Source organism: Chelonoidis abingdonii, chromosome 6 (genome assembly GCF_003597395.2).
Source record: "Chelonoidis abingdonii isolate Lonesome George chromosome 6, CheloAbing_2.0, whole genome shotgun sequence".
In the NCBI taxonomy this organism is placed as follows: Eukaryota; Metazoa; Chordata; order Testudines; family Testudinidae; genus Chelonoidis; species Chelonoidis abingdonii.
Window position 1 is genome coordinate 110,656,832 of NC_133774.1, and position 26,170 is coordinate 110,683,001.

Consider the following 26,170-nt stretch of genomic DNA (forward strand, 5'->3'; position numbering starts at 1 on the left):
TTCTTCGAGATGTGTTGCTCATATCCATTCCACACCCGCCCTCCTTCCCCACTGTTGGAGTAGCCGGCAAGAAGGAACTGAGGAGCAGGCGGGCCGGCGGGGTATATATTACCCGCTATGGCGGTGCCACTCTAGGGGGCGACCTGCCGACCCGCTGGAGTTGCTAGGGTAAAAGTCTTCTGACGAATGTGCACGCACGGCGCATACACCTACTGGAATGGATATGAGCAACATATCTCGAAGAACAACAGTTACAAAGGTGAGTAACCGTGTTTTTCCCTGCTCCCCAGCATATAGCTGGAGGGCACAATGTAGTCCGAAGTCCAGCCTTTGCCGAGAATAACTAAGCACTCGATACTGTCCACATGTACTGTAGGTGCAGTGAGTAGGGTCAGTAAATTGCATGTCAGTGAAACAAAAACATAAGAACACCCAATTATATATTTATATATAGTCCAAAGTTAAATTGCAAAAAGCTGGAATTACTTAGTAGTAGTATGTATGATATAATGTGAAAATAAAAGAATCTAGCTTTTGGCCATCCCCTCCCCCATCCCCTTGCAATCCCATCTTGTTCTGGACCCCTGTGCTGCTGAGGCCTGGCCAACATTTTGCACACATGGCTGCACTGCTTTTAACTTTCACTTTTAGTAAAGGAGCTAAATCAAGGGCTGTGTAAGAGTGTTGAAAGCTGCAGCTGTGTCAATTATTTCAGTTGAGAACTGGCATTTTGTTTCTTTAAATGGCATCGGTCATGGCTTCAAACTCAGACACAACACTGTTAGCTTGTGGTTTAATTAAAAAAACACTGTTGGGAGAACTGAACGCATCAGATATAATGAAAAGTCAGGTGTCATTACTCTGGTAATATATTAGTGAAAGCTGTCGGTGCACCAGCAGCGGCATTTAATTTTTTTTCGTTGCTTGTACTTCTGAAGTCATGGATGTGACATCCGACATGCAAGTATTGATGTGATTTCATAGGTAATGGGCCAAATTTGTCATTGGTGTGATTGTATTGATTACAGTGGAGCTGTGCCCATTTACCCAAGGGAGGAACTTGCTCATACTCTAGAGACATATTTTGGTTGGCACCCTGGAAATGGGTAATGCCCACAGAGGGGAGCACACACTTGCTGCCTGTGTTCTGGCAACTCAGCATAGAACTACATGTGCATTCTGTCTCTACTAAGAATAAGCCATACAAATCCCCAAAGATTATTGCTGAATGAGGGAGTGTATGAGAATAAACATATGGATGATGCCCCCAGACCATAGCCTGTGCTGGCCATCTGTCATGTGTGCAGCATTTGCTTTGGACATAACTAACCTATGAGGCAGAATAAAGGTAGCTGACTTCTGTCACGTACTCCCACTACTAGCCATGGGGTAGAATAATTTGTGAAAATCTAAAGCATCGTTTCTTCTGGGTGATTTAGATTAAAATATATGTTCACTGAGACAATCAAAGAACCTGCCCAGAGCTCAAATTACCTGCCAAAGGTGAGTCCTCTACCCCAAATAACCGTGTGTCCTTCCATCTGTTTCATTATTAAATGCCCTGGAAAAGAGATGGGCTTTGCAGTGTGCCTGGGAGGTTAATAAATTTGGGTCCTGGCATGCCAAAGCAAGGAGGAGCATTCCAGAGTTCAGGGCAGTGCCTTGCTGGCAGCAGCCCCCTGCTTCAACTCAGGAGGCTCCAGCTCAGTAGCTCCACTGATCTCAACTGCAAATGGGGAGAGAGGGGTGGTTTCATGTAATCAGGAGCCACTAATAAGAGCTTTATAGCTTCTGGCATGAGTCCATGCATAGGACAAGCCAGAATTTGGTCTATTGTTACTTGTTTCTTTAAATCATTACAACATTTTCCCCCTCTCAAAATGCATTTCTCACTTCTTATTTGGGAGTGTGAAAGAACCTTTATGGTTGTGCCTATAGGTGCCCAGTTTTGTTTACCTCACCTTTTACGCCTGTTTTTAAAAGCTCTAGGGCTGTAAGCAGGCTGAGTATAACCTTAATGAGTGTTCCAAGGTCTTGATGTGCTGGGCAAAATTTTCAGACTTTGGATGCTGGCTCCTATATCTACATTTAGACCCCCCAGTTTGCTTTGCAGAAGCAATGAGTTCCTTTAGTTCCCACTAAAGCCGATGGGAGCAGTGGGTAGTCAGAACTCTAAAAATCAGGTCCTTTCAATTTAGGAGGCTAAATATGGATTTAAGAGCCTAACTTTAGGTGCTTATGTTTGAAATATTTGGGCTTGGTGTTAACTGGCACACTTTGTGGCAGTCTTACTAGAGAGGACAAAGACAGAATTGGTTAAGGAGATAGTATTAACCTCCCATCCCTAGAGGTTCATTGGCAGTGCTGAGTAGGAAAGACTGATCTGCTGTCCTACAGGTACCTTTCTTTTGCCTATTCTGTGGATTATTAGAGAAAGACAGCTCTGGGGAATGACAATCAGGTACTTTTCATGAGCACTAAATGTCCTCAAAAATAAAAAATAGAAAAACTTGTATTTAAAAAATACCCAAACACACAAACATACTTGAGATCCTTCAGTGAGTATGAGTCAGAATCAAACAAAATAGTGAGCAGCATCTGTCTTTCCTACTTCCTGTTGTGAAAGGAAGATGGAAACAAGGATTGACTGTACTTGTAGGCTCATAAGGTACTGCTGTGACCTAGCTAAAGTGTATATAACTGACATAGGATCTCTCTCTCAACAGCACACACTCTCACCTAAATCATAAGGCACTACTGTACTTGATCCAGTGCCCATTGAAATCAGTGGGAAGATGCCCATGAACTTCAATGGACCTTGGATCAGGCATTCTGTACGCACCAAGAATATGCTGCTCAGTGTTAGGTGTACTGACTTTTCTGTTCCTATTTATTGATCCTGACATTGTTTCAAACCTCAGGGTTTATTTTTATTTTTCGTTTTAAACCCGTCTCTAATATAATTAAAATAAATAAAATTACCTTTAACATTGTGTTATAGAAAATCTAAGACTGATCCATCTGATCATGTTTAGAAGCAATTTATATGATATCCTTATCGATAAACTAGGCAAATACAATTTAGATGTGGCTCCTATAAGGTGGGTGCATAACTGGCTGGATAACCATACTCAGAGAGTAGTTATTAATGGCTCCCAATCCTGCTGGAAAGGTATAACAAGTGGGGTTCCGCAGGGTCTGTTTTGGGACCGGGCTCTGTTCAATATCTTCATCAACGACTTAGATGTTGGCATAGAAAGTACGCTTATTAAGTTTGCGGACGATACCAAACTGGGAGGGATTGCAACTGCTTTGGAGGACAGGGTCAAAATTCAAAATGATCTGGACAAATTGGAGAAATGGTCTGAGGTAAACCGGATGAAGTTCAATAAAGACAAATGCAAAGTGCTCCACTTAGGAAGGAACAATCAGTTTCACACATACAGAATGGGAAGAGACTGTCTAGGAAGGAGTATGGCAGAAAGAGATCTAGGGGTCATAGTGGACCACAAGCTAAATATGAGTCAACAGTGTGATACTGTTGCAAAAAAAGCAAATGTGATTCTGGGATGCATTAACAGGTGTGTTGTAAACAAGACACGAGAAGTCATTCTTCCGCTCTACTCTGCGCTGGTTAGGCCTCAACTGGAGTATTGTGTCCAGTTCTGGGCACCGCATTTCAAGAAAGATGTGGAGAAATTGGAGAGGGTCCAGAGAAGAGCAACAAGAATGATTAAAGGTCTTGAGAACATGACCTATGAAGGAAGGCTGAAAGAATTGGGTTTATTTAGTTTGGAAAAGAGAAGACTGAGAGGGGACATGATAGCAGTTTTCAGGTATCTAAAAGGGTGTCATCAGGAGGAGGGAGAAAACTTGTTCACCTTAGCCTCTAATGATAGAACAAGAAGCAATGGGCTTAAACTGCAGCAAGGGAGATTTAGGTTGGACATTAGGAAAAAGTTCCTAACTGTCAGGGTAGTTAAACACTGGAATAAATTGCCTAGGGAGGTTGTGGAATCTCCATCTCTGGAGATATTTAAGAGTAGTTTAGATAAATGTCTATCAGGGATGGTCTAGACAGTATTTGGTCCTGCCATGAGGGCAGGGGACTGGACTCAATGACCTCTTGAGGTCCCTTCCAGTCCTAGAGTCTATGAATCTATATCTCTTTCACTCTAGCTTTTTACATTTTTCTTTCTCTCTATTTTAAATACCATTGCACTCACATTTTTCGTTTGGTAAGAAACTTCAAAAATGAATGTCTTTGTGTAGGGGCTGTGACTGCTGTTTCTGCCCATGGGCTGGAATAGCATCTTTGGGCCTGTAGAGTGCATTGAATCCTGCTCAGCAGACCCAGATTTAGGGGGTGGAATTCACATCTCTTGCATCTGCACGCTCCGTTAGTGCTCAGTGCAGGTGGAGTGTCTTTAACCTTATACACTGTGTTCCTTATTTATATACACTATAATTTGCTCCATGCCTGTCTTATAACAGGGATGACAGTAAGTTCCAATAAAGACGGCTCGGGAATGTTAGTCCGCAGCATCATCCATGGCGGTTCCATAAGTCGTGATGGACGAATCGGTGTGGGAGATTGTATTCTGTCCATTAATGAAGAGACAACCACTAATTTAACCAATGTGCAGGCCCGGGCTATGCTGAGGAGACATTCACTCATTGGACCTGATATAAAGTAGGTAAAGCTAGAGTAAGCGTGGTGGGAAGGGACTAGCAGTCAAGAAATATAGTGCAAGTCAATATTCTAAACAAGACAAGTTTGGGGGGAGTTTTTTTCTCCTGGAAATTAAAGTCATCTTTAAATTGGGGCTTTATATGACTGAAAGTTGAAATCATTTGTGAAAGGTTTTTGTGTGTTTCCTTTGCTATTATCATCATTGCTCTGCCTGTCTTTATTCGAGAACAAGGTAATCAAAACCTTTTAAAGAGCAACTTTGTCAAATCAGGCTCATTCAAGTCCCAGCGTTTCTATTTCTATCAAGAAAATAATAAGACTTTAGTTGGGGATTTGTGATTCTGAAATGTGAATTGTTCTTGCCATGGCATAAGTGATTTTGTTTGCAGAATATCTTTATAATGAGCTCATCTTTGCTGGTTGCCAAACAGAAAGTATGACACATGATATTAATGCAGAAAAAGAACATTGAAAGGATAATTTTCAGTACATCTATGACAAATGGCAGAAGTACAGTACATCCTGTGAAGTCTTTTCCAGTGTTCTGTTGGTATGTAAAAAGGAGATACTATTGTAATAATAGCACACCAAAGAATGGACTTTTTAGTATTTGCATGATTTAATACAGGGCTTGAAAAATCCACTTGCATGTGGCGAATAAGTAGTTGCCTCCCTCCTCCTCCCCTCCCCCGTATATTATGTCAACTTCAGAATCTAAGCTTTCATTTAAAATGAAATTGTGTGTGGCTCTTGTGGTTTTGGAGATAACCTCCAAACATGAACCATCTGTAAAGGGATTCAGTGATGTCTTCCTGAGTCTGCAGAGACGAAGCTCCTGAACCTGTGCTGCTGCTGCTGCTCAGAGCTTTGCCAAGCTGATCAGCCTTGTTAGTTTTCTGAATCCCCAGTGAAATTGACAAACATCAGATCAGTTTCACTTCCATTCCTGTGTGGAGAGGAGGGGCAGAAAAGGCATTGTCTGTACTACAAAAGTACACTGGTTGAAGTGAATTGATTTAAAACTCAGTCTAGCAGAGTCAGTGCAAACCCCTAGTATTGATACTTAAAACCATGTTAATCTTTGCTTATATTGAATAAACTTAAATTGGTAATTTGCTGACATAAGCTAAATCAATGCAAGCAAGGGTTAAATCATTGTTAAATTGATTTGATGTGCTTCTCTAGTATAGACAGATCCTCAGAGGGTATGTCTATGCAGCTCATGGCACCCAGTCTCCCAGACTGGGTTGTCAGACTCTGGCTTACAGGGCTCGTTCTACTGTGCTGCAAATAGCTTATGTAGACAGTGCTTTGAAGTTGTGGCTTGTCCTCTGAAGCCCACCACCCTCCCGAGGCTTCAGAGCCTGAGCCCCGCAATATCTACACCTCTATTTTTAGCACGGTTGTGCAGTCCCCGCAAGCCCATTGTCTGTCAACCTGTGCATTTCCTTTGCTATCATCAGCATTGCTCTGCCTGTCTTTACTCGAGAGCCAGGTAATCAAAACCTTATGAAGAGCAACTGGGAGGCTCATGGCCACAGGTTGTGTAGACAAGCATAGCAGCCCCAGTAGCAGTAATTGGAGATATTCATGGGGGGCGGGGGAAGGGAGAGAGATTTAAGAGTTTTGAGAGGATTAGAGTAGAGGAGCCCCCCGGCTCCACCCCAGCCCCTGCACACACACCAGTCACAATAATCAGAAGGGGAGGAGGGGTAGAGCAGTGTATCCCTCCCACCCGCCCTGTCATCAGAAAGATGAGACCAAAGATAGGCTGCTTCTTTCCACAGCAACCAAAGAGAACTGGGAGCATCACTACCATTTGATAAGAAAGATGGACCCAAGCATGGTCAAGGAGAGCTGCCTGCTGTGAACCCAGACACACCCCTCTTTCCCAGCATGATGCTGGAGAAGAGAGTTTGCTTCTCATCTGCATGTTGTCCTTGAATAGTGCAGGCTTCCCATTTTTGTATGAATCTTTGGGTAGTACATTTAATCCAGTGATTGTTAGGCTTCTAAATAAAATTTAGGGGTAAATAGGTCTGTGAGCGGGTGTGGGAGTAGAGGAGAGAGAAAGATTGATGAGATTAGAAAAGAGACATTGACATAAAGATTTTGAGGGTAGAAGTGGAAAAGGGGAAAAGAACAGAAAATATGAGGGAGTAGAGAACACATATGGAAGGGAGGAGAGAGAGAAGGAAAAGAGGAAACAGTTACTTAAGACAATGCAGGAAAATACGCATCAGGATCTGTGGTAAGAAAGAAAATATGGTGTAAAGGGAGAAAGGGAAATGAAGATATAAATAAGGCAAAAGATATGGAAATACACAGTTTAAAAAGTAGTAAGCAAAGGGTTGACAATGTGTTGCAATTAAATGCAGCACATAAGTTTATTGCTTTAAATTGCAAAGGGCATGGCTTGGGGCAGCTGTGGCTGTGGGTACAGCTATACCAGGATTTTTTACCCTGGTTAGTTCTTTGCAGTGTGAGAGGAGTGGACTTCAATTTGTATAAGTACCATTGATACAGGTTTTTGAAAATGTATTTGGTAGGCTTTTAACTGGTAAATGTAGATGTTAAATGAAAAATTGATGTTGTAGTCAGTGGAGATTTGATGGCTGTGCAGTGTTCAGAAAATCTCAAAGAAATAGGGCATTTGTCATTATTCTGGATATGTCAAGTTTTCATTTGACATCTACAGTTATCAGTTAAAAGTCTGCTTAATAAAACTTCACAAGTTGAAGCCTGCTCCCTCCACAGCAAAGAAATAACAAAATAAAAGGCCAGACCCTGCTGTGACCCACTGGGAGTCTTGCATGAGCAAGAACTGCAACATTTGGCTCAAATAACTCTGGTTTTGCTCTTGCTCTCGTTGCCCTCTTTTATGGGGAATATGGTTTGTTGAAAACCCACCCAAAACATTTGTACTGTGCACCTATTGCAGAACTCAACTTTTGTTTTATTTTTATGCAAGGATATTTGAGCTTCAGGAGTTCAAGACCAGCCAGTTTGAATTCTAGGTTTCGTTATTTTTTTGTGGAAAACCAGATGTGTGGCCTTGCCAGAATGCATTCTATTTCACTTCTCACTCCACCTTGCCAGAGCTCTTATATTTCTGTAATAATAGCCAGGGTTTTTTGCTCAGCAGCAGCTGCTAGTAACATCTGCCAGATAATTACTGAGCTGAATCAAAATTCACCTACTTTAACCTAAAGTGTGTGGATGAATTCCTGATCAAGGAATAAAAGATTGATTGCAGTTCCATTTTTCCATGCTTGTTAATAATCACTGCTATAGACACCAATAAAGAGCAGATGCTTTCCGGGGGAGGTGTAGATGGAATGTTGGTGGAAGGGGTAAAAATAAAATAAAGAAATAGAAGCTCACACTTTTAACTACATATGTATGCAACTCACATTCAGCATGAGACACTGACATTTGTTAACACCATTGTAAAAAGATGCTGCATCGTATGCTTCACATTCTAGATCTTCTCCAGCACCTGCTGATGGTCAGGCCCTCTTTTATATGTGAGTATCGGTGATTCAAAAGCTCATTATGACTCTATGTTGCAACTTGTCTGTGAATCATTTCATGCTTTTGTAACATCCAAAATGTCAGGGATGTATCCAGATATAGGTACAGTAAATATTTATATGGCTTTTAAACATGCAGATTGGAGCATACTTCCTCAGACTGTATTAAAAACACTGGTTTCTGAAAAATTGCTGATTTTTATTTTATTTCAGTCGTATTATCCATGTAGAATGTATCAAAATAGCTTGTGTGTAAGGAGACAATCATTGGAATTGATACATATGTGAATGTACTGATATCTGGATTAATCTCATTGTCATATTTTCTTTGGCACTAATGTTCTATTTTCTCCACATGTAACAAAAAGGTTTGGTATAGTTATAAAGTAAACTGTATGTTGACTACAGTAACTTGTCCTGAACGCCTTCATACTTCAGTACTCAGTTTCTTTTCTCTGTTAGTGTTTAAAAGTTTGTGTGGCTGTTATTGACCAAGCATGCAGTGAATGTTCCTTTTGTACTGCATGCAGTGTTGTGTTTACGAAATGTTTTCATATCTACATCATTTGACGTTTCCATTGTCACTGCTTTCTTTGCAAAATGTATGTTCATTTTTTTTATTTTTATTTTTTACATCTCATCAGAAAGGCAATAGCAACATTTTCAATATAAAACTGACTGTTATAAAGGAGAGGAAGTTGTTAAACTTTGACATTTTAACCTCTTACAGATCAGAAATACAATGCAACTATAATTCGCTCATTTACCCTTTTTTCTTCTGATTTGTATGTCTACCGTATTTCCCCACTCCCCTCCCCCCCAGCAGTTTGTTTCACTTCTCCATCCTTCTTTCTGATCACATTTTGGAGTAAGTTTTAAAGCTGGTGTCAGTTTCTCCTATGGACGAGCCTTTTCAATGTTGGAGTGGAACACTGTTATCTTTATTTCTATCTCTCAGCACTAAGAACCACAGTGGCACAGTGCCTGGGAACCCTCATAGTCCTGGGCCCCTGGTCATCAATGATTTGATCATGCAAAGTACTGAGCAATTCCTCAAGGCACTGAGTGCTCCCAGCTCTCACTGAAGATGGCAGTCAACATCTTTCAGAGACTAGCAAAGAAAGCAGCCCCAATAAAAGAGGGCTTTTAACAGAGCTTTTCTTTGTTAGGTCATTGTACTATATGCTCTCATGCAGAGCCTCACTCCCTACAATTTTGGTTATTCCACTAGATCTAATTCTATAATTTCATTTGAGTAACCTGGTGTAAATGTAGAGAGGGAGGGAGAATTCTAAATGGTACTAACATTACAGTGGAACCTAGCTAATTGCAGGAATGACTGGGGAGCTGATTACAGATGGCTGAATGTTGGAAATTGTTGACTTGCTAATCGCATTAACCTCCTCACGCAGAATGTAACTTCATCTATGACAAGTATAACTTAGTTTTTTATGCATGCTGATATTTTCTGGTGTACTAGCAAATATTCTGTAGCATATTTTGTAAAATAACTGAAGCCAGTATAATTGGCTACATAAAAAACAAACTCACAACTGGACTCCCCTATCGAGCTGAGAAGTGAAGAGAGAGAGGCAGGTTTTGTGTACAAATGATAGCGTGTGTGGATTAGGGCAGTTTAAATTAGCAAGTTTGTACTGTATTTATTTAAGTGCATTCAAATTACGTGTTTGCTTTGGTATGTTTACTGTAGACAAAGAATTGATAAAACTTGAGCTGTTGGGCCCAATTCTTCCTTCAGACACACAAGAATAGCTCCCACCTATTTATATCAGTAGGATTTGTTTGTGCCTATCTCAGGGCAAAATATGGACCATATTGTTTGTATAAAACATTATAATGGAATTAATTAGGAAGTCCAGCTTGCCTTGTTCACATTTGCAAATGTAATAGTGAAGATAAGAGACTTGTGAGACTTATGTGGATGTGATCCCTTGAAACAATATATTGTTGTTGTTTTTCTTTTTAATCTGGTCTTTTAGGTCTTGATTCTTGGGTATGGGTGAGTTCTTGGTGGAAGACTCCAGGGGAGACAAAGGTGGCTTTACATCACCATAGCAATCTTGTGATCCTGGGAGTCAGACCACCTCCCAACACAATCTAGAGCAGCCTCAGAGTGAGGCTCTAAATAACACACTAGCAGAGACTGTTTATGGTTCTGAATTCTTTATAGCAGATACCTTTTTAAAATATTTTATTATTGTTTGCCATTTATGTCTGCATTTATATTAAGGTGAAATTTGATTCATTTGAGTGAAGGGTGGAAATAACTAGACCAATAGATGCTTTTCTCTTGTTTAAATGACATTTTAATGTTTTCACGGCTTTTATAATGGCAGTAATTCTTATGAGCTAGCCTGCAAAAGTAGTAGTTGCGTTGCTGTGTCAGAGCAGCTCCAGCTCTTTGTTCCCATTTACAACACTCACATCTGGGAGATGAGGTTGCGTGACAAGGGAGGTTATTTTAAAATGTGGAGAAACACAGGGAACTTTGCAAAGTAGTTTTATGAAAAGTTTGATGTGGTCTTTTTTTTCTCATTTCAGAACGTAGGTCTGATAATATAAATGTATTGTACTATTGTATGTCCTATTAGTGATGTCCAAGAATTCTAGAGATCTGTTCACTATGGAAAAACATGGAATTTGTGAGAATCTTTAATTTTTACATTTTGTGAAAAAATAAAAACATATACAGTAGAACCCCATTTATCTGAGCCTCCATATTTGTGTCTCTGTATATTAACTGCTACCAGCTGCCTGGGGCTGACAGCAGCTCAGGCTTGGACGGCCAGCACCCACCGCGCCAGCAGTGGGGGCTGGTGATTCAGTTAATATGGAGAGCCGGATAATGGAGGCTCGGATAAACAGGGTTCTGTTGTCTATGAATAAAATATTGTGTTCAACTGATAACGGTACATATTGTGACTGGGGAAATGAAAGTTCAGCATTTCATTTTATTCGTGGGAAAACGGAGATTTTTATGTTGATTATTATTGGAGAATTTTGTTGTTTTTTAATTACATAAAACTAGTGATGTCCTACTCGTGAGGAAATGCAAGTAGAAAGCTGTGGCATTGCTCTGAATGTTTCGTATTGGCTTTTTGTGTTTCAGAACTGAAAAGCACTCAGTAATTGACACTAGTGTTTGAGTGGGGGCATTTTGATGATGGCCCAGGCACAAAAAGCTATAAGTCTTAGGAAATAAAACCAAACAAAGTGGGGGGTGGGAAAACCTGGAGTTTCAGCCAAAGGGAAGCGATTTTATTAGAGAGGATTGTGTAGAAGAGGCATTATTTCTCCCTCCCTCAGTGGAAGCCCTTTGTACATTTTTGAGACACTTTGATTGTATAGTGGGGAGTGGTGCATGCCTTGTCAGGGACAGTGGAAGGGGCTTTTCTTTGCTATCCGTTTTATACCCCAAAGCTGTAGGTTGACAGCATTGTTTTATGTAAGTTCCTTCTCTGTGCTCTTCCCTTTGATCCCTTATCATGTGCAGTTGAAAATCAATGGGAGCACAAGATAAGGGATACTTCTGTGGAGTAGTGAAAAGGAATTGGGCTTCTATGCAAATATCCCAGCCCTCTACAGATTCCACTGAGTGTTGCAGGATTTCCTTCCTTGTGGATCTCGGGATCTCTCTGCATTTACTAGGCTTTTTTCTCCATGCCCATTCTGAGAGAATAAATTGCCTTGCCTTTTCCACAACCAGATGATTGCCAGGGTAGACCTCCGTTTAAAACTAGTAAGTTTTCTTCCAGTGTAGAATAAGATCTGGACCAAAATATTTTTGTTTTCTGGAACTTTTAAGAGTTTTGGGGAAAAAATGGTGGAAAAACCCACTATTTCCCCCCCACTAACAGTAGGAACAAGAGACTGATTCCCCTGGTTATCTAGGTTCTTGTCATATGTTTTGGAACTGTTCTCAAATACCCAGCTGTAGAGAATGTTCTATCAGCATCATGCTCCTGCTTGACTATATTGGAATAATCCATTCTTTTAATTGGTAAGAATGCTGAAGGGCTTTTTGGACTTTTTCCCCCCCATGAAGATGCCATTGTCATTAGCATTGGCTGTAAAACAAGGGACCGATATCCTTTTCCTGCACTCCCTTCCCCTCTACTGTTTTGCTGATGATGTCATTCAGGCTCACCCTCATAGCTGTCATTCCATCTTCCTGCTATTCTTTTCCTGTTTGTTAGAGTGTTTTCACAGGAACTATGGGGAACAAAAATCAGTTTCCAAACCTTGATGGAAATCATAAAAGCTACTGTAAAATGTGTGCAAACAAGCTTTCCTGCTAGCATTTGGAATAGTAGCGCTGCTGCACACCAGTCATGTTCTTCAGCGTGTTGATGCCGAAGGCTTTTAGTTGTAAACCAGCCCTTCAGCAGGACAATCTTTGCCACAAGCGAACTGTACAATATCCAATATTAGAAATGAAAAATGGTGTGATGAGCACCAGTTAGCTTGGTGAAGTGTACAGGAGTTAACATGACTACAGATGCATAGTAATATGACTGCTTAATTAGAGATATGGTTTGCATAGTTGCAAATCATCCTTCCTTGTACCTGGGCTATCCGTTTCACATCAATTGATACATGAGATGGTCTGAAAAGGCTGTCATTCAACCTTTCCTTATGTTACCTGAGACATGACCTATGACTTCTGTTTTGCTTTTGTGTGTTTTGTTTTGTGTTTTATTGCAGGATTACATATGTGCCAGCAGAACATTTGGAAGAGTACAAAGCCAGTTTGGGACAACAACCAGAGGACACAATACCACTCAATCTCTTTTCTGCACATACTGTAAGGTGAATCAATATGTTCTCCTATTATCCAACTGTAAGGGCCTTTTGCTTTAACTCCTCCCATGCATGGACATCAGTATTGCAGACTTCTGCTCATAGAGAAATTTTTTTTATGGGAAGCCAAAATATCAAGATTCTTTCTTTATCATTATGGAAAAGCACTGGCAAGTAGATTTTTGTGCCTGGCTAGCAGTTTTTCATTACATTTTTGAAAGACTAATATATATGTGTCTGAAAAGAGGTGAGTATACACCATTTAAAATCCTAGTCTAATTAACTTCATCCCTTTCTAGGCCTCTCTCTGAATAAAATGATGATGTGTATGTAAATATTGGTTGAGAATACTCTTTATTAATTAAATAGTTTTTTAAAGCAACAGAATACTGAAAAACTACTGATATTTCAACATTATCAGATTTGTGAGACAGTGGGAATATTCTGTGAAATCAAGCAGTTAAATAGGATGGGGGAGGTTGAGAAAAATGTTTAAATATTATGTCTTATCAGCTGTACTTTTCCAAAATTTGAAAATGACATTTCTGTTCCATCTAGAATGTATGTTGCAACAATTCGTGAATTTCCAGTCACAGAACGAACTGTTCTCAGCATTCTCTTAGGCCTCAGAAAATCATTAGAATTATTGGCCAGGATTTTCAAAAGTGACTACCAGTATGGCATACCTCCATTTCAGCTTGAGACACTTTAAAGAGACCTCATTTTCAGAGAGAGAGAGAGGGTGCAGATCACCTTCAGAGTGTTTCAAGTTGGGCAACAAAATCACTAATGACTTTTGAAAATCATAGCTGTCATTTTTTTTCCCCCCCTTTGGAAACAAAACTTCAGTTTGTTTAAATTTTAGCTCCACTCCCATATAGAAATGCAGAATATTCTGTTCAATGGTTGTCACTGGTGAAAGCTTAATTGAAGAGCATGGAAAGGGAATTCCTAAACACAGGATATATTATATCAGAAGCTTACTGGGAGGGTGGTGACTCCAGATGGTTCACAGCTGTACCATAAGAATTTTAAATCTTTCTTACAATATAAGAGGAACACTTAGAAGTGTGCTAGATACTAAAGCACTTTTCTACTCACTATTTTCACATGTAAAAGCATAGCTACCTCCACGCTATGTAGAAATTCTAATTCTGGCAGTTTGATTCGTCTAGTGTTCATTGCATAATGTCACCTGTGAATTTGTTAGGATTTTAAAAGTACTTTGTCTGCTCTTATTTATTAGCAGAGAAATTCCAGAACTGCCTGAACGTGAAGAGGGGGAGGGAGAAGAAAGTGAACTTCAGAATGCAGCTTATAGTCACTGGAACCAGCCCAGACGGTGAGTATGGATTCCCAGTTGAATGACACTCTCTCATAAACGCTGGTGTGTTGAAATTAGAACTACAGTGGATCCTTTCTATACTGTAAAGTAAATAAGGAAGCAATCAAAAGTGTTGTGTTATATCTGTGCATTGCACAAATAGAGCATATTTATTTTTACTGCCGTCAGCCTAAATCCCTGTGATCCAACTTGTGTGCTGAGTGCCTGGGAAGATTAGTTTAAATTTAATTTGCACTGATCAGCCTAAGCCAGGGAACTACAAAATTAACTCTTTACATAAATGAGTGGGATGGTATCCAAGCTCTTGGAGGTATCCTTACAATTATAAGTATATGTTACTCTTGCTGTAGCTCACATAGAAGATAAGAGGGTTAGCTAGAAGCCCAAAATAAATGGAGGGCAGTAGACAAAGGTTAAACACTAAATCGACTTGTTGGTCATTCCCAGCCCACTGTCATAGAAAGGCATGAAAACATCTAAGAAAGAATTTTTCTCGGATACGTTCCATAGAATTGTACAAATGACAGGCCTTTGGAATTTGTAGACGAGAAGCTGTGATGTAAATACAGTGCATTCCTTTTTGTTTTTTTGTCATGGTAGGGTTGAGCTTTGGAGAGAACCTAGCAAGTCATTGGGAATCAGCATCGTTGGTGGACGAGGGATGGGGAGTCGGCTGAGCAACGGTGAAGTGATGAGGGGAATCTTTATTAAACACATTCTGGAAGACAGCCCCGCTGGCAAAAATGGAACCTTAAAAACTGGAGATAGAATAGTGGAGGTACCATGCAAACTTATAATATGCTTTAATTTTTCCCATGTATATACATCAACCTTGCAAATGTCTGCTTGGGGACATAATTTTGTTATGGCGAAGAGATCATGATTTTTTTTTCTCATCAGTCATCATTGTACAAGGCCAGCAATTAGATTTTGTGCCTACAAACACAAGGCCTACGTGGCGTACAGTTGTCAATCACGTTTTTTATTTAAATATTTCTGAATATAAAACCTCCAGCACCACAAAGGAATGTAGGTAGCAGTATGCTTATTGCACCTCTCCAATATCTCCATTACTATATAATAATTGGAGATATACCAATCTCCTAGAACTGGAAGGAACCTTGAAAGGTCATCGAGTCCAGCCCCCTGCCTTCACTAACAGGACCAAGTACTGATTTTTGCCCCAGATCCCTAAGTGGCCCCCTCAAGGATTGAACTCACAGCCCTGGGTTTAGCAGGCCAATGCTAAAACCACTGAGCTAATCGTCCCCTGTCAGCACTACTGGTAGTCCTTTTTTTTACCATGTGATATACCGAATGTAGTTACTGCCTTATAATCATAGTCCTATCGTGTGTGTTTTACATGCAAAGGGCCTCAGGCTTACATAAAGCCTCAAATGTACAGAGTCTTCAGAGTAACACGGGGATGCACAAGGTCCTGGATACTGTCCTTTAGAACAGCTCATTCAAGAGGAGGATTACCATGTTTCATGCAGCCGCATAGGGTAGTTAAAGAGATGGCCATAGAAAGAAGGAGAATTGCAAATAGGTGTCCCACTTACCTGCATGTTAGTGCCTATCTAGATCCTGTCTTTCATCTTCACTTATGCTCCACGTCTGGGTAGGAGTACATAGAGCTCTGCTTAGCTGCTGATAGAGAGGTGGATAGAGCCAAATTTGTGGGGCACATAGAGAAACTTTTCCACTCCTGCAGCTAGGTTAAGGGGAGACTTCTTTCTCCTGATCACTGATCCCCTTTTTGCCATCTCTGCAGGGATGTCACTTGCACCTTCACCCCACCCTGGTTCAGCTTTGGAGCAAAGTTGGCAGCCAAACTGTTCTTCAGCTAGCTGTCAGTTAATACCCCACCCCATATCTTAGGTTGTCAGGAAATGGACTATTCTTTATGATGTCTAGAATTCCCTGGACCCTGGCTGCCATTCACTACGTTCATGGCAACCCACATGGCAGAGACTGTGATTCTGCCTCTGGTGTAGCATGATTCTAGGTGGGTAATGTTACAACTGGAATGATATGGCTGCTACTGCTACCCAGGACAAAGTATAGGACATAGATGCAGGGCGTCAGAATAGCTTCTACAATGAGCAACCAGAGAAGTCTTCAGAGCTTCCATTGGCCAACAGGTATGAAGGTAGAATTTGGTCTGGGAAGGACCCATTTATAACATATTGTATAAATACGCACTTACATAATAAAAAGATACAGCTTCATCTAGGCACTCAGATGACCTCCTATCTAAACACCAGTGCAGAGCTCTATTAGGTGTTGGTTTTATATAATAGCACAAATAGTCTTGTATTCAGAAATGCCTGGCGTTGGCCTAAATGTTTTGGTCTGTCTCTGATATATGAAGACATTGGTCAATAACAAGGATGAGAACTGCTTTTACTTCACAGAATGGCTAGAAATGTCATTAATGGTCAATAAAAATGAGTAATTGGGTTTAATGAGCATATGGACTGTCCCAGAAAATGAAACGTGCAGAAGTGTATAGGGGGGAATACACATGTTAACTAGTTGACCATAGATACAGTGTGTGTTCGTGTGACCATGTATGTCTGGACGTGTACATATAGTTTCTCTTTCTCATACTGTAACATAACCTGGTTCTGCTCTCTAGTTAGCAGCTGCCACTGTTTCTGTCATTGGAAGTGATAGAGTTATAACAATACTGTCTTTTTCCTAATAGATTTAGAATCTGCTATCTTAAATTGTTTTCCTTCTCTTCTTTATTTTACATTGGATGGTTAAGTCTCAGATAAGCTATGAAATTAAAGAGGCAGAAGTAACTCTCACTATATGGCTTCTTATGCAAGTACTACTAACAAATAACCCTTGTATGTTGGCTTTTAGCTATTATCGTAGTCATTATGAATATGCTTTTCTAATGCTAACCTCACCATAACATGGATTTTCCTTGGATACTTTTTTTTAATAAACACATCAGTACATGTTATACAGAGAGCGAAAGAGAGAGTATGTTACATCTCAAAGAAAATTGTTCTTAGCCATCCTTTGTAAATACTTTGTTTAGGGAGGAAGAAAATTGTTCAACTCTGAACTAAAACTAGTTTCGGGGGGGCGGGGGAATGTAACAAGGAAAAATTATCTAACATTAAAAAAAAATACTTTGCACTTACATAATGCTCCTCCTCCACCAGGGATCTTCAAGTGCTTTGTAAGTATCATGTAATTAAACCTCACATTGGCTCAGTGAGGTAGGTTTAAACAGCGCTGATTCTGAGCCATAAATCACTTGAAGCTGTTGTTGGCAAACTCTGTCATTGCTTTCATATTATTACATAGTCTAAAACTGTGGCTTTTGGGACAAAATATCGACATGGAACTTGAATCAAGCAGATTAACAGCCTATTTTAAAATCCTTTAGAATATTGAAAGCCTGAATTATATGGCTGGGATTTCAAAAGAGCCTGAGGGAGATAGGCACCAAAAGTCACAGAGTTAAAAGTGGGTGTCTGTGTCCTTTTGGACTTGTCTAATGTAGCAACACAAAGGCCTTGTCTACACTGGCAAGTTACTGCGCAGTAAAGCATCTTTCTGCGGTGTAATTCCCGAGGTGTACACACTGTCAAGCCACTTAGTGCCCAGAAGCTCCTCAGTTGCAGCATTGCAAAAAAACCCACCTTGACAAAGTCATAAGTCTTAAAGCGCAGAGATTCCAGCACTGTATTGGCAGTGTAAAGACACTACAGCACAGAAATCAATCAATTGGCTTCCAGAAGTGTCCCATAATCTCTCAAGTGGCTGCTCTGTTCGTTGTTTTGAACTCGGCTGCCCTGGACACATGCGCCCCTTCCCTTTCAAAGCTCCAGTTTCTACCAGCCATTGCATGCTGTGCTGATCTGCTCTGGGACACAAAACAAACCATTAATATGGAATGCTCCTGCCGTTGAACACAGAGGCAGGCTTGTGAGAGAGAGAGAGAGAGAGAGAGAGAGAGATTGCTGTGCAGAGCGCTGAAAAGCAGCTGGCAATGTGGTAGAATGCCCATGGAACAATGGGATTGGGAAACCTGCATCATGTGACTCTGTGCCTGCCCCATGAGGCATTGCAAACCCTTCCCAAAGCACCCTGCGGCCAGTTGCACAGTGGGATAGCTACCACAGTGCACTGCTCTCTTCGCTGTTGCAAGAGCTGCTAATGTGGATGCACTCCACCATCACAAGGAGCACAGTGTGGACACGCAACAGTGGTTTATTAATTCCAGCGCTTTAATAAAAGTGGTATAACTTGTTGCTCAGAAACTTGCCAGTGTGGACACACCCTTATTAAGTTAATATGCACTATGGAACTTTTAGTGCGCACCAGCAGGGTCTACGTGGACCAGTTAGTGCGTAGCATGTTGATACATTTTAGCGTTCACATTGCTGTGCCATGTAGATAAGCTCTTAGATCCCTTTTGAAAATCCAGTCTGTACATTGTTGAAGCCTAAGGACCTGATTCAACATATGTTGAGGTCAACAGCGACCGTTCTGCTGAGTGTAGAAGCCTTTGGCTCAGGCTGTAATAGAGGATCCAAAATCGAAATCGTAGAATTTGCTTCATTATACTTTAAGCTTTGTGTAATGTTAAGCTGAGGCCTTCCAATTTTCAGGTGGATGGAATTGACCTCAGAGACGCAAGCCATGAACAAGCTGTGGAAGCCATACGGAGGGCAGGCAACCCTGTAGTCTTTATGGTACAGAGCATTATAAACAGATCAAGGGTAAGCATCTTAAATGTGAAAAAGAGACAATAAATAGTGATCATTTAAATAAATGTCCAAGCTGCATATTATTTTTGGGGTGAGAGAGAGATATGTAATCCTACAGGTTCCATCTCAAACAGATCATTATAGGAACAAAGGTTTGATTTTTTTTTTAATATCGTTTCCATTTAGAATTAAATTGATTTGGAATTGGAATTTACCTACAGTATGCTCACTTCAAAGTATTTTGAAAAGCCTCCAAAATTGTTTGTTGAGGAGAAGGGAAGGAGCCTATCTAAAAACAGTCTTAGAGTTTGATATTGTGTCTAAGTGCATACAAAATATATGGCAACAATTGTTGTTATATTAAGTGAGCATTAATGAAAGGACCTAGAAGTACACAAAGAGAATTTTTCCTTCATTAAGCTGCATGGACAATGCAAACACAAGCTAATAAGTTTTAAAATAGTAGTTTGCATAACCTGAAACTAAACTTCCTCATTGTAGATTCTATGTAATCTGCATGTTTATTTACTAGTTGTCTCATAACTTTTGTTTCCCAGCCAGAATCTCTCAATAGCTCTTCATCAACCTCTGCTCTCAGTGGGCAGAAACCTACTAACCCATTTTATCATCAGTCATCTCAGGTAACGTTGCATGGAATAGCTTTCCTGAATGTTGGCTATTGATACTCAGGCTGCTAAAATGAGGATTGTGCATTTGCTATGATATGGGCAAGATTGATGTTGTTTAATGAATGTTTAGGATGAGAGTGATGCTTTTACTTCACAGATGACATTTTGTGTATATGTGAGTGTTACTTCAGGAATTTTTAAAATTACAATTTTCCTTGTTGTTTCTCTACCCCCTAACTAGCTTTACTGTATTTTAAAATAGACTGTTTATTAAAATATCCATACTTTTGTATGTAAAGCAAGGCACTGCACGTGCTTTTCATTGTACACATGCTTTGTGATATTTTTAAAACAACACTTTTTACTATCTTAATGTTTTGGAACTTAGATCTGTACATATAGTAAGAACCTATGAGGGAATTTCCAGTCTTTGTTCATGTGTACTCATCCAGACAGCTAGCTGCATGCAGACAATAACAATCTTTAATATGGTGCGACAACACATCTACTAAAAATGACTGTTTCAAGAGAGTCAGATTTTTTCATCAAGATACTGTACGCAGAGATTAGAGTGTGGCCCAGATAATATGAATGGGCTGTGTTGTCTGCTGGAAACAAATTTAGTAGTTCTCCATGCAAGCAGTTGTGGGCCACATCTGTGATGCATAATGACTCTGCTCTGGTTATTTTTAAGTAAGAATTACCGATTGAGATGAGTGTATCTCCAGCCACATTGCAGGGCTTCACCCTTATGCATTTTTTGAATGCTTTGTTTGCTCAAGTAACTAAATACTTTTTATGATAATGGTTCCTTCTGTTGTGCTATGTAGATGTGTGCTTTCTTGCACAATGGTATTGTTGACAACAGTCTTTTTTTAGATTACATGAAATGGAAGGTAATTCTCTAAACAGCATCCTGATTTATTCTTTGCACTGCCCCAATAACTTCAACACAGTGGCATGGGATAGAAGTCAGGGCAGCCAGTATCTTTTAGTTGACAAATCATTATGTCAGAAATATCCGAGGCACAAATATGAATGGTTGGGATTGATTTTCTGTGTTAATACTGGAGCTTAATTATTTATGCACAAAATATGTGTTATGCTAATTTTATTTATGTAACACTCCATCAAGATAGTTAAACTCTTAATGCAGGTGGCAAATCTGATTGATTGTTACATAGGAACATAAATTTCACAAATACTACTCAGAAGACATTGCATGTGTAAACAGAAATTCTTCTTATAGGGAAAATGTTCTCTGTCAGGTTTGAGTGGCGTTGTCACAATGGATGCCTTGTCTTAACATCGCTCTGCCTTTCAAACAGTAAAATACTGTAGATCCAAGAAATGTTACATTGGCAAATTAGATCAATTTTATTTGGTAAACTGATGCCTGAATATGAATATTGAATTTTCTAATTTTGTGATTTTTTTTTTTTAATAGCAAATGTTTTAGCTGGTTCAGAGATTTCTTTACACAACAGATGAAGGGCTTTTCTGTATAGAGCAGCAGTACACACCGTTAGTGCATCAGAGGGGGTAGGGAACCTTTAGTGTGCACCAGCAGGTTCTATAAGTCACACCTCATAAGGTTCATTATTCCACTGTGCAGACAGGCCCAGAAAATAGTGATTTTTGATATATATTTTCCCCCTGAAAATTCTCCTGCTGTTTTTTATCATTTTTTCTTTATCAGTGCTAAAGTTTGCACTTTTCCTTTTACCCACTACTTAAGCATGTCTTGATTATGTAACTGTGTGGTACAAGAGGCATTCCTTTCTAAGCACTGTGCTGCCTGTTTTCCAACAGTGTTAGGCTCATAGCTTCAAAGAATTTTGGCCAACATAGCAGCCAGTTCCCTTGTAGAATTTATTTGCATGAATTTAGGACACTCCTATCTACTATAGAACATCAGAGTGGTTGCCTCTTTCTTTTAAGTGAGCATGTTTGTTTCAAAACAGTTCTGGTCCTGCAATACAGTACAAGAACTGCATCAGTGGCATAAAACAAAGGTTAAAAATGTTGATGATAAGTGAGAAGAGGAAAGTAACTAGTATTGTATCAGGAAAAGTCAGCTAATTCTTATTTTGTTAAGCCATAAACCCAATAAAAGTTACTAAAAAAGTGGTCCCTCTCACTTAGCTGCATATATTTAATAACAATATGCTATAATAAGATCCTGTATTACTAAAACTTAATTACTTCTGCAAAATATCCTGCTGCCCATTTATAGTATGCTGTTGTTTACTTGTCAAAATAAAAGCACAAACTAAATTTTGCACTACCTTTTCCACAAATTGTTCTTATGTTTGTTCTTTTCCTGATTTGCAGAATTTGTATCCAGGTCATAAATGCGAATTAGTGACATTCTAATATAGATCCATTGAAGCATTTGGCTATCATCAGATAATAATGAAAGAAGGCAAATTTTTCATCTTCTCACTCATGAAATTTTAAGACACTAAGTATGTGTATGAATGTGCTTTTATGCTATGTATACCAATTCTGAATTCCTTATTTAGCAAAAAAGCTGCCATTTATCTAAGTAAGGACCATGAGGATTGGATCAAAAGACTATAGGGGGAGATTTCTGGAGGTACAGATGGCACTTATGTGCCTAGTTCCTGTTGGCTTTCAGTGGGAGTTGGGTGCCTGAGTGCTGTTTGTGCCTTTAGAAATCCTCACTATAAGTAATAGCGGAAAGGAAATACTAGCTTCATACTTCCTATAGAATGAGGGAAGAGGGCCATAACATAAGGGAAGGATAAAACTGGTAGACTGTTCTTCTACCCATCATTTAATGTCACCAATGTGTATTGAGTGAATGAAATGTACAGCCTTGCCTGCCTTCGCCTACTGATGTCTTTTAGCATAGCATGTGAAATGGGCATTGTTTGTTTAACAGAAGAAACCATGTGGTCTATTCTATAAGCCACAAGGTTTTATTTTAAACCTACCTGCTTTGTTGTTTAGTTCCTTTTGTTTTCTTTTTAGCTGCCTTTCAAGCAGCACAACCTTTTCTATGGGCCTGCTACCATCAGCAGCACTAATCCATTTGCTGATTCTCCTCAGTTCAACACTAACAAGGTTGGATGACATCTGATTGTCTTTATTGGTTCACCGAATGTTATTTATGTGCTTCTGCGTCACTTGTGTGTCCTTCTCTGTTTGTGTTTTTACCACATTTGAGTAAAATACTGTGCTGGTGAGGATAGAAGTTCTCCATGATAAGTAAGAACATGTAGAAGTATTGTGCAAATGCCAGCTACGTAATCATAAGGTCTAAGACTGATATTTTCCCTAGAGGAGTTTGGTAGTTTTGAAAACCTCAGCCTAATATTGAAATGGCTTTTCTCAAGGGCAGAGGTATATCGATCCTTTCTCTGCATGTGTGTGGTTAGGGGTTTCCTACTTTATTTTTGCCGTGAACAATGTATCAGTACCTCACATTGTAAGATGGTGACACCTTTTTTGGAAATCTAGAAAAGTTAGATTCTTCTCTTCATGATTGGTGCTAATGCAAGTTATGCATGTGAAGGGAGAGACGAGACCTCTAACGCATCCCAGATTAAAGACGAAATCCTATTTGCATGTACATGCACACAGCTCTGATTTTGCACAGTCACTTATAGCTCCTCATGCATCTGGGGAATGAATTCAGCTATAAATCTGTGCTTCCTCAGTTTTTGTATTTTTCTCTTAATCTCATAACAATCTCAAAATGTATAAAGAGCATGGACTGGCTGTATAACTGCATATGTATGTTTTTGAAATCTGTGCCCACACTTAATAGTTCTGAAGTAAGGAGAATAGAAGTGTAACAGAGGTAATTGCTTATAATTTCTAAATAAGCAGTTGTTACAAAAAAAAATCACATTGCACATAATTACATGCAAAAACTTACGTTCTTGCAAATATTAGAAAAGTCAAAACCATCTGCCACCCCCATCTGAACCCTACTCCTGTGGCATCTTTTTGCTTTTTCTGCCAGATTTTTGTGAAGAAAATTATGAAGGCCCTGATTCAGTAAGATACCTTGCTGAATCAGGAGTTAATTAGGTCATGTAAGCAGTTTTGTCTATTTTAAAATAAAATGTGTGAATTTACTGCAGTTTACAAAATACACCTGTCATTTAAAAGTATGTATACATTAGTTCACATTGCTAATGCTACATATTGTCAAAGGTACTGTAATATATGGATTGCTGTTTTCTGTTACTGTAGGATGTGCAGAATCCTGTTAGGGTTGACTTCCATTGTTCCCCAACTAACCCTTTTGCCCCCACACCATTTAAGGTTTGTCTCCATGTGAAAGTTACAGTAACTTGTGATTGTGTCACACATCCTTTTTGTGCTGTGTTTTGTTTATGCCTGTTTGTACGTGGCATGTGGTAATTTCGGAAAGTACCGATCTTCCTTCCAAATCGGTCTGCAACATTGAAAGTGATACTGCTGTCCATTCACTGCCATTATAAATACATGCTTTGTTGTGACTAGAGCCACATGTGTAGCCAAAAAGCTCCATGTGTTGTCAGATGTTTGCATTTCAGTATGTCATGAGTCAAAATATTTTTTACCTTTTGTATAGGGCCCAATTCAGAGAACAAAGGTCTTGTGTGTAAATAAAAGGGCCAGATTCTGTCCTCAGAGATGCATGCATACCTTCCAATGACTTTGGAAGACACAATTTGGTCCTGTACATTTTTAATTGTTGTTAGGACTTTGTTTTACTCTGCTTGCAGAGAAGACTTCAAGCTCTTATCTGCTTTCATATCAGCATTTACTTCAAATTAAAACAGAATTTATACATGTACATATAGCGAGACATAAGGAAACGTTCCTTGTTCATCAATATATGGCACTTTGTGCTTTCTTTTTATGATAAATTCACTGAAATTGATTCTTACATACAGAGGTACACCCATCCTTCCGGAGCTATTGGATAGCAAACCATCTTATTGTTGTCTTAATCATTGTCTTCAGTACTGAAACATTTTAGGCACTTCCATTGCTCACAAAGAACAAGACTAAAATGATGCATTACTTTGAGTTAGTAATTGTAAACTACATGAATCAGTTGGTTCATGTCCTTCCCTAATCTTTGTGTACACCCTGCCCCCCCACCCACACACACACAGACACAGACACCTGCATTAATTTAAGGTTATATGGGCTCCAGTGAATATATAGGAAGTGCTTACTGAGTTTCTGGAACTCCTCTACCCTCACCTTGAGGTAACATTCTGCTACTTACTTTTTTCAATTAGGAGTATGCATTTTAAGCTTAAAAGTACAGCATGAATGCTAATGTGTGCTTTTGCTGCGACCCGACACCGATTCTGAAGTTTAGGAACTGTTTTGCAATAAGTGTGGTTTATGAAACATCACCTTCCCTGTGCACATCGGTGTTTGAGTTTTTCAAAGAGTGCTCCCACAATTTAGATTATAGTAAGTATCTCAGTTTTCATAAAGACTGATCTAATACCCTACATCAGGGGTCAGCAGCCTTTCAGAAGTGATGTGCCGAGTCTTCATTTATTCACTCCAATTTAAGGTTTTGCGTGCCAATAATATATTTTAACAGTTTTGGAAGGTCTCTTTCTATAAGTCTATAATATATAACTAAACTATTGTTATGTGTAAAGTAAATAAGGTTTTTAAAATGTTTTTAAGAAGCTTCATTTAAAATTAAATTAAATGCAAAGTCCCCCGGACCGGTGGCCAGGACCTGGGCAGTGTGAGTGCCACTGAAAATCAGCTCACATGCCACCTTTGGCACATGTGCTATAGGTTGCTTACCCCTGCCCTACATCATCCCAGCTGGCATTTAGGAATTTCAGCAGGTTGCTTTGAACTCTCAGATGCTTTTGCACAATAGGTTCAAAACAATTCAGATGCCTCACATTTACTTAAAGCTCCAAGTGCCAAGGGAAGGTTGTGTATAGCAGTACTCGCTTGTGTAAGACTGAGTTTTTTGCACCATTCTGTCAGCATCTGGCTTGTTTTAAGTGTGTGGTATCTAATGTGAAGGCATTTAAACAGATACCATTTTGGACCCCAATGATATTTTGAGTTAACACATATTCAGCCTCCTTCATATTATTTCATTCTTTGAAAAGCTCCTAGAATGAGAGGAGAAAGAAGCTCATACAAGCAACAGAGGAATTTAGGGGCTCATATGAGACATTAACATTTTCTTTACATGTTTGGAGGGGGAGAGAAAGAAGATAGTTTGTTTCCTCTGGACAATTGGCATTTTCCCAGATCTTCATAAGAATAAGTTAATAGATTTTTAGTCTTTTCATCTGAAAGGATGTTATCTGAGTGTGGCACTGTGGTGGGGTGACGACTCACCGGCTGCTGGTCGTCCAGGGAATTAGCTCTTTCCAGCCTGGAGTGCCCTCTATGGG

General features: G+C 39.5%; 1 protein-coding gene across 22 annotated transcripts in view; it reads left to right on the forward strand.

The window, feature by feature from the left end:
- The window catches only part of MPDZ (multiple PDZ domain crumbs cell polarity complex component), a 145,638-nt gene that overhangs the window by 87,317 nt on the left and 32,151 nt on the right, over positions 1-26,170 (forward strand). For 12 of the 22 annotated variants that reach the window (XM_032768668.2, XM_032768669.2, XM_032768666.2 and 9 more), the window contains 8 exons: positions 4,495-4,693; positions 8,179-8,220; positions 12,952-13,056; positions 14,294-14,389; positions 14,993-15,170; positions 19,030-19,140; positions 19,686-19,769; positions 22,755-22,847. In XM_032768668.2, the coding sequence (XP_032624559.1) occupies positions 4,495-4,693; positions 8,179-8,220; positions 12,952-13,056; positions 14,294-14,389; positions 14,993-15,170; positions 19,030-19,140; positions 19,686-19,769; positions 22,755-22,847 (908 nt within the window). The remainder of the gene's footprint in view (positions 1-4,494; positions 4,694-8,178; positions 8,221-12,951; positions 13,057-14,293; positions 14,390-14,992; positions 15,171-19,029; positions 19,141-19,685; positions 19,770-22,754; positions 22,848-26,170) is intronic. The other 10 variants (XM_032768670.2, XM_032768676.2, XM_032768671.2 and 7 more) reach the window with 10 other exon arrangements.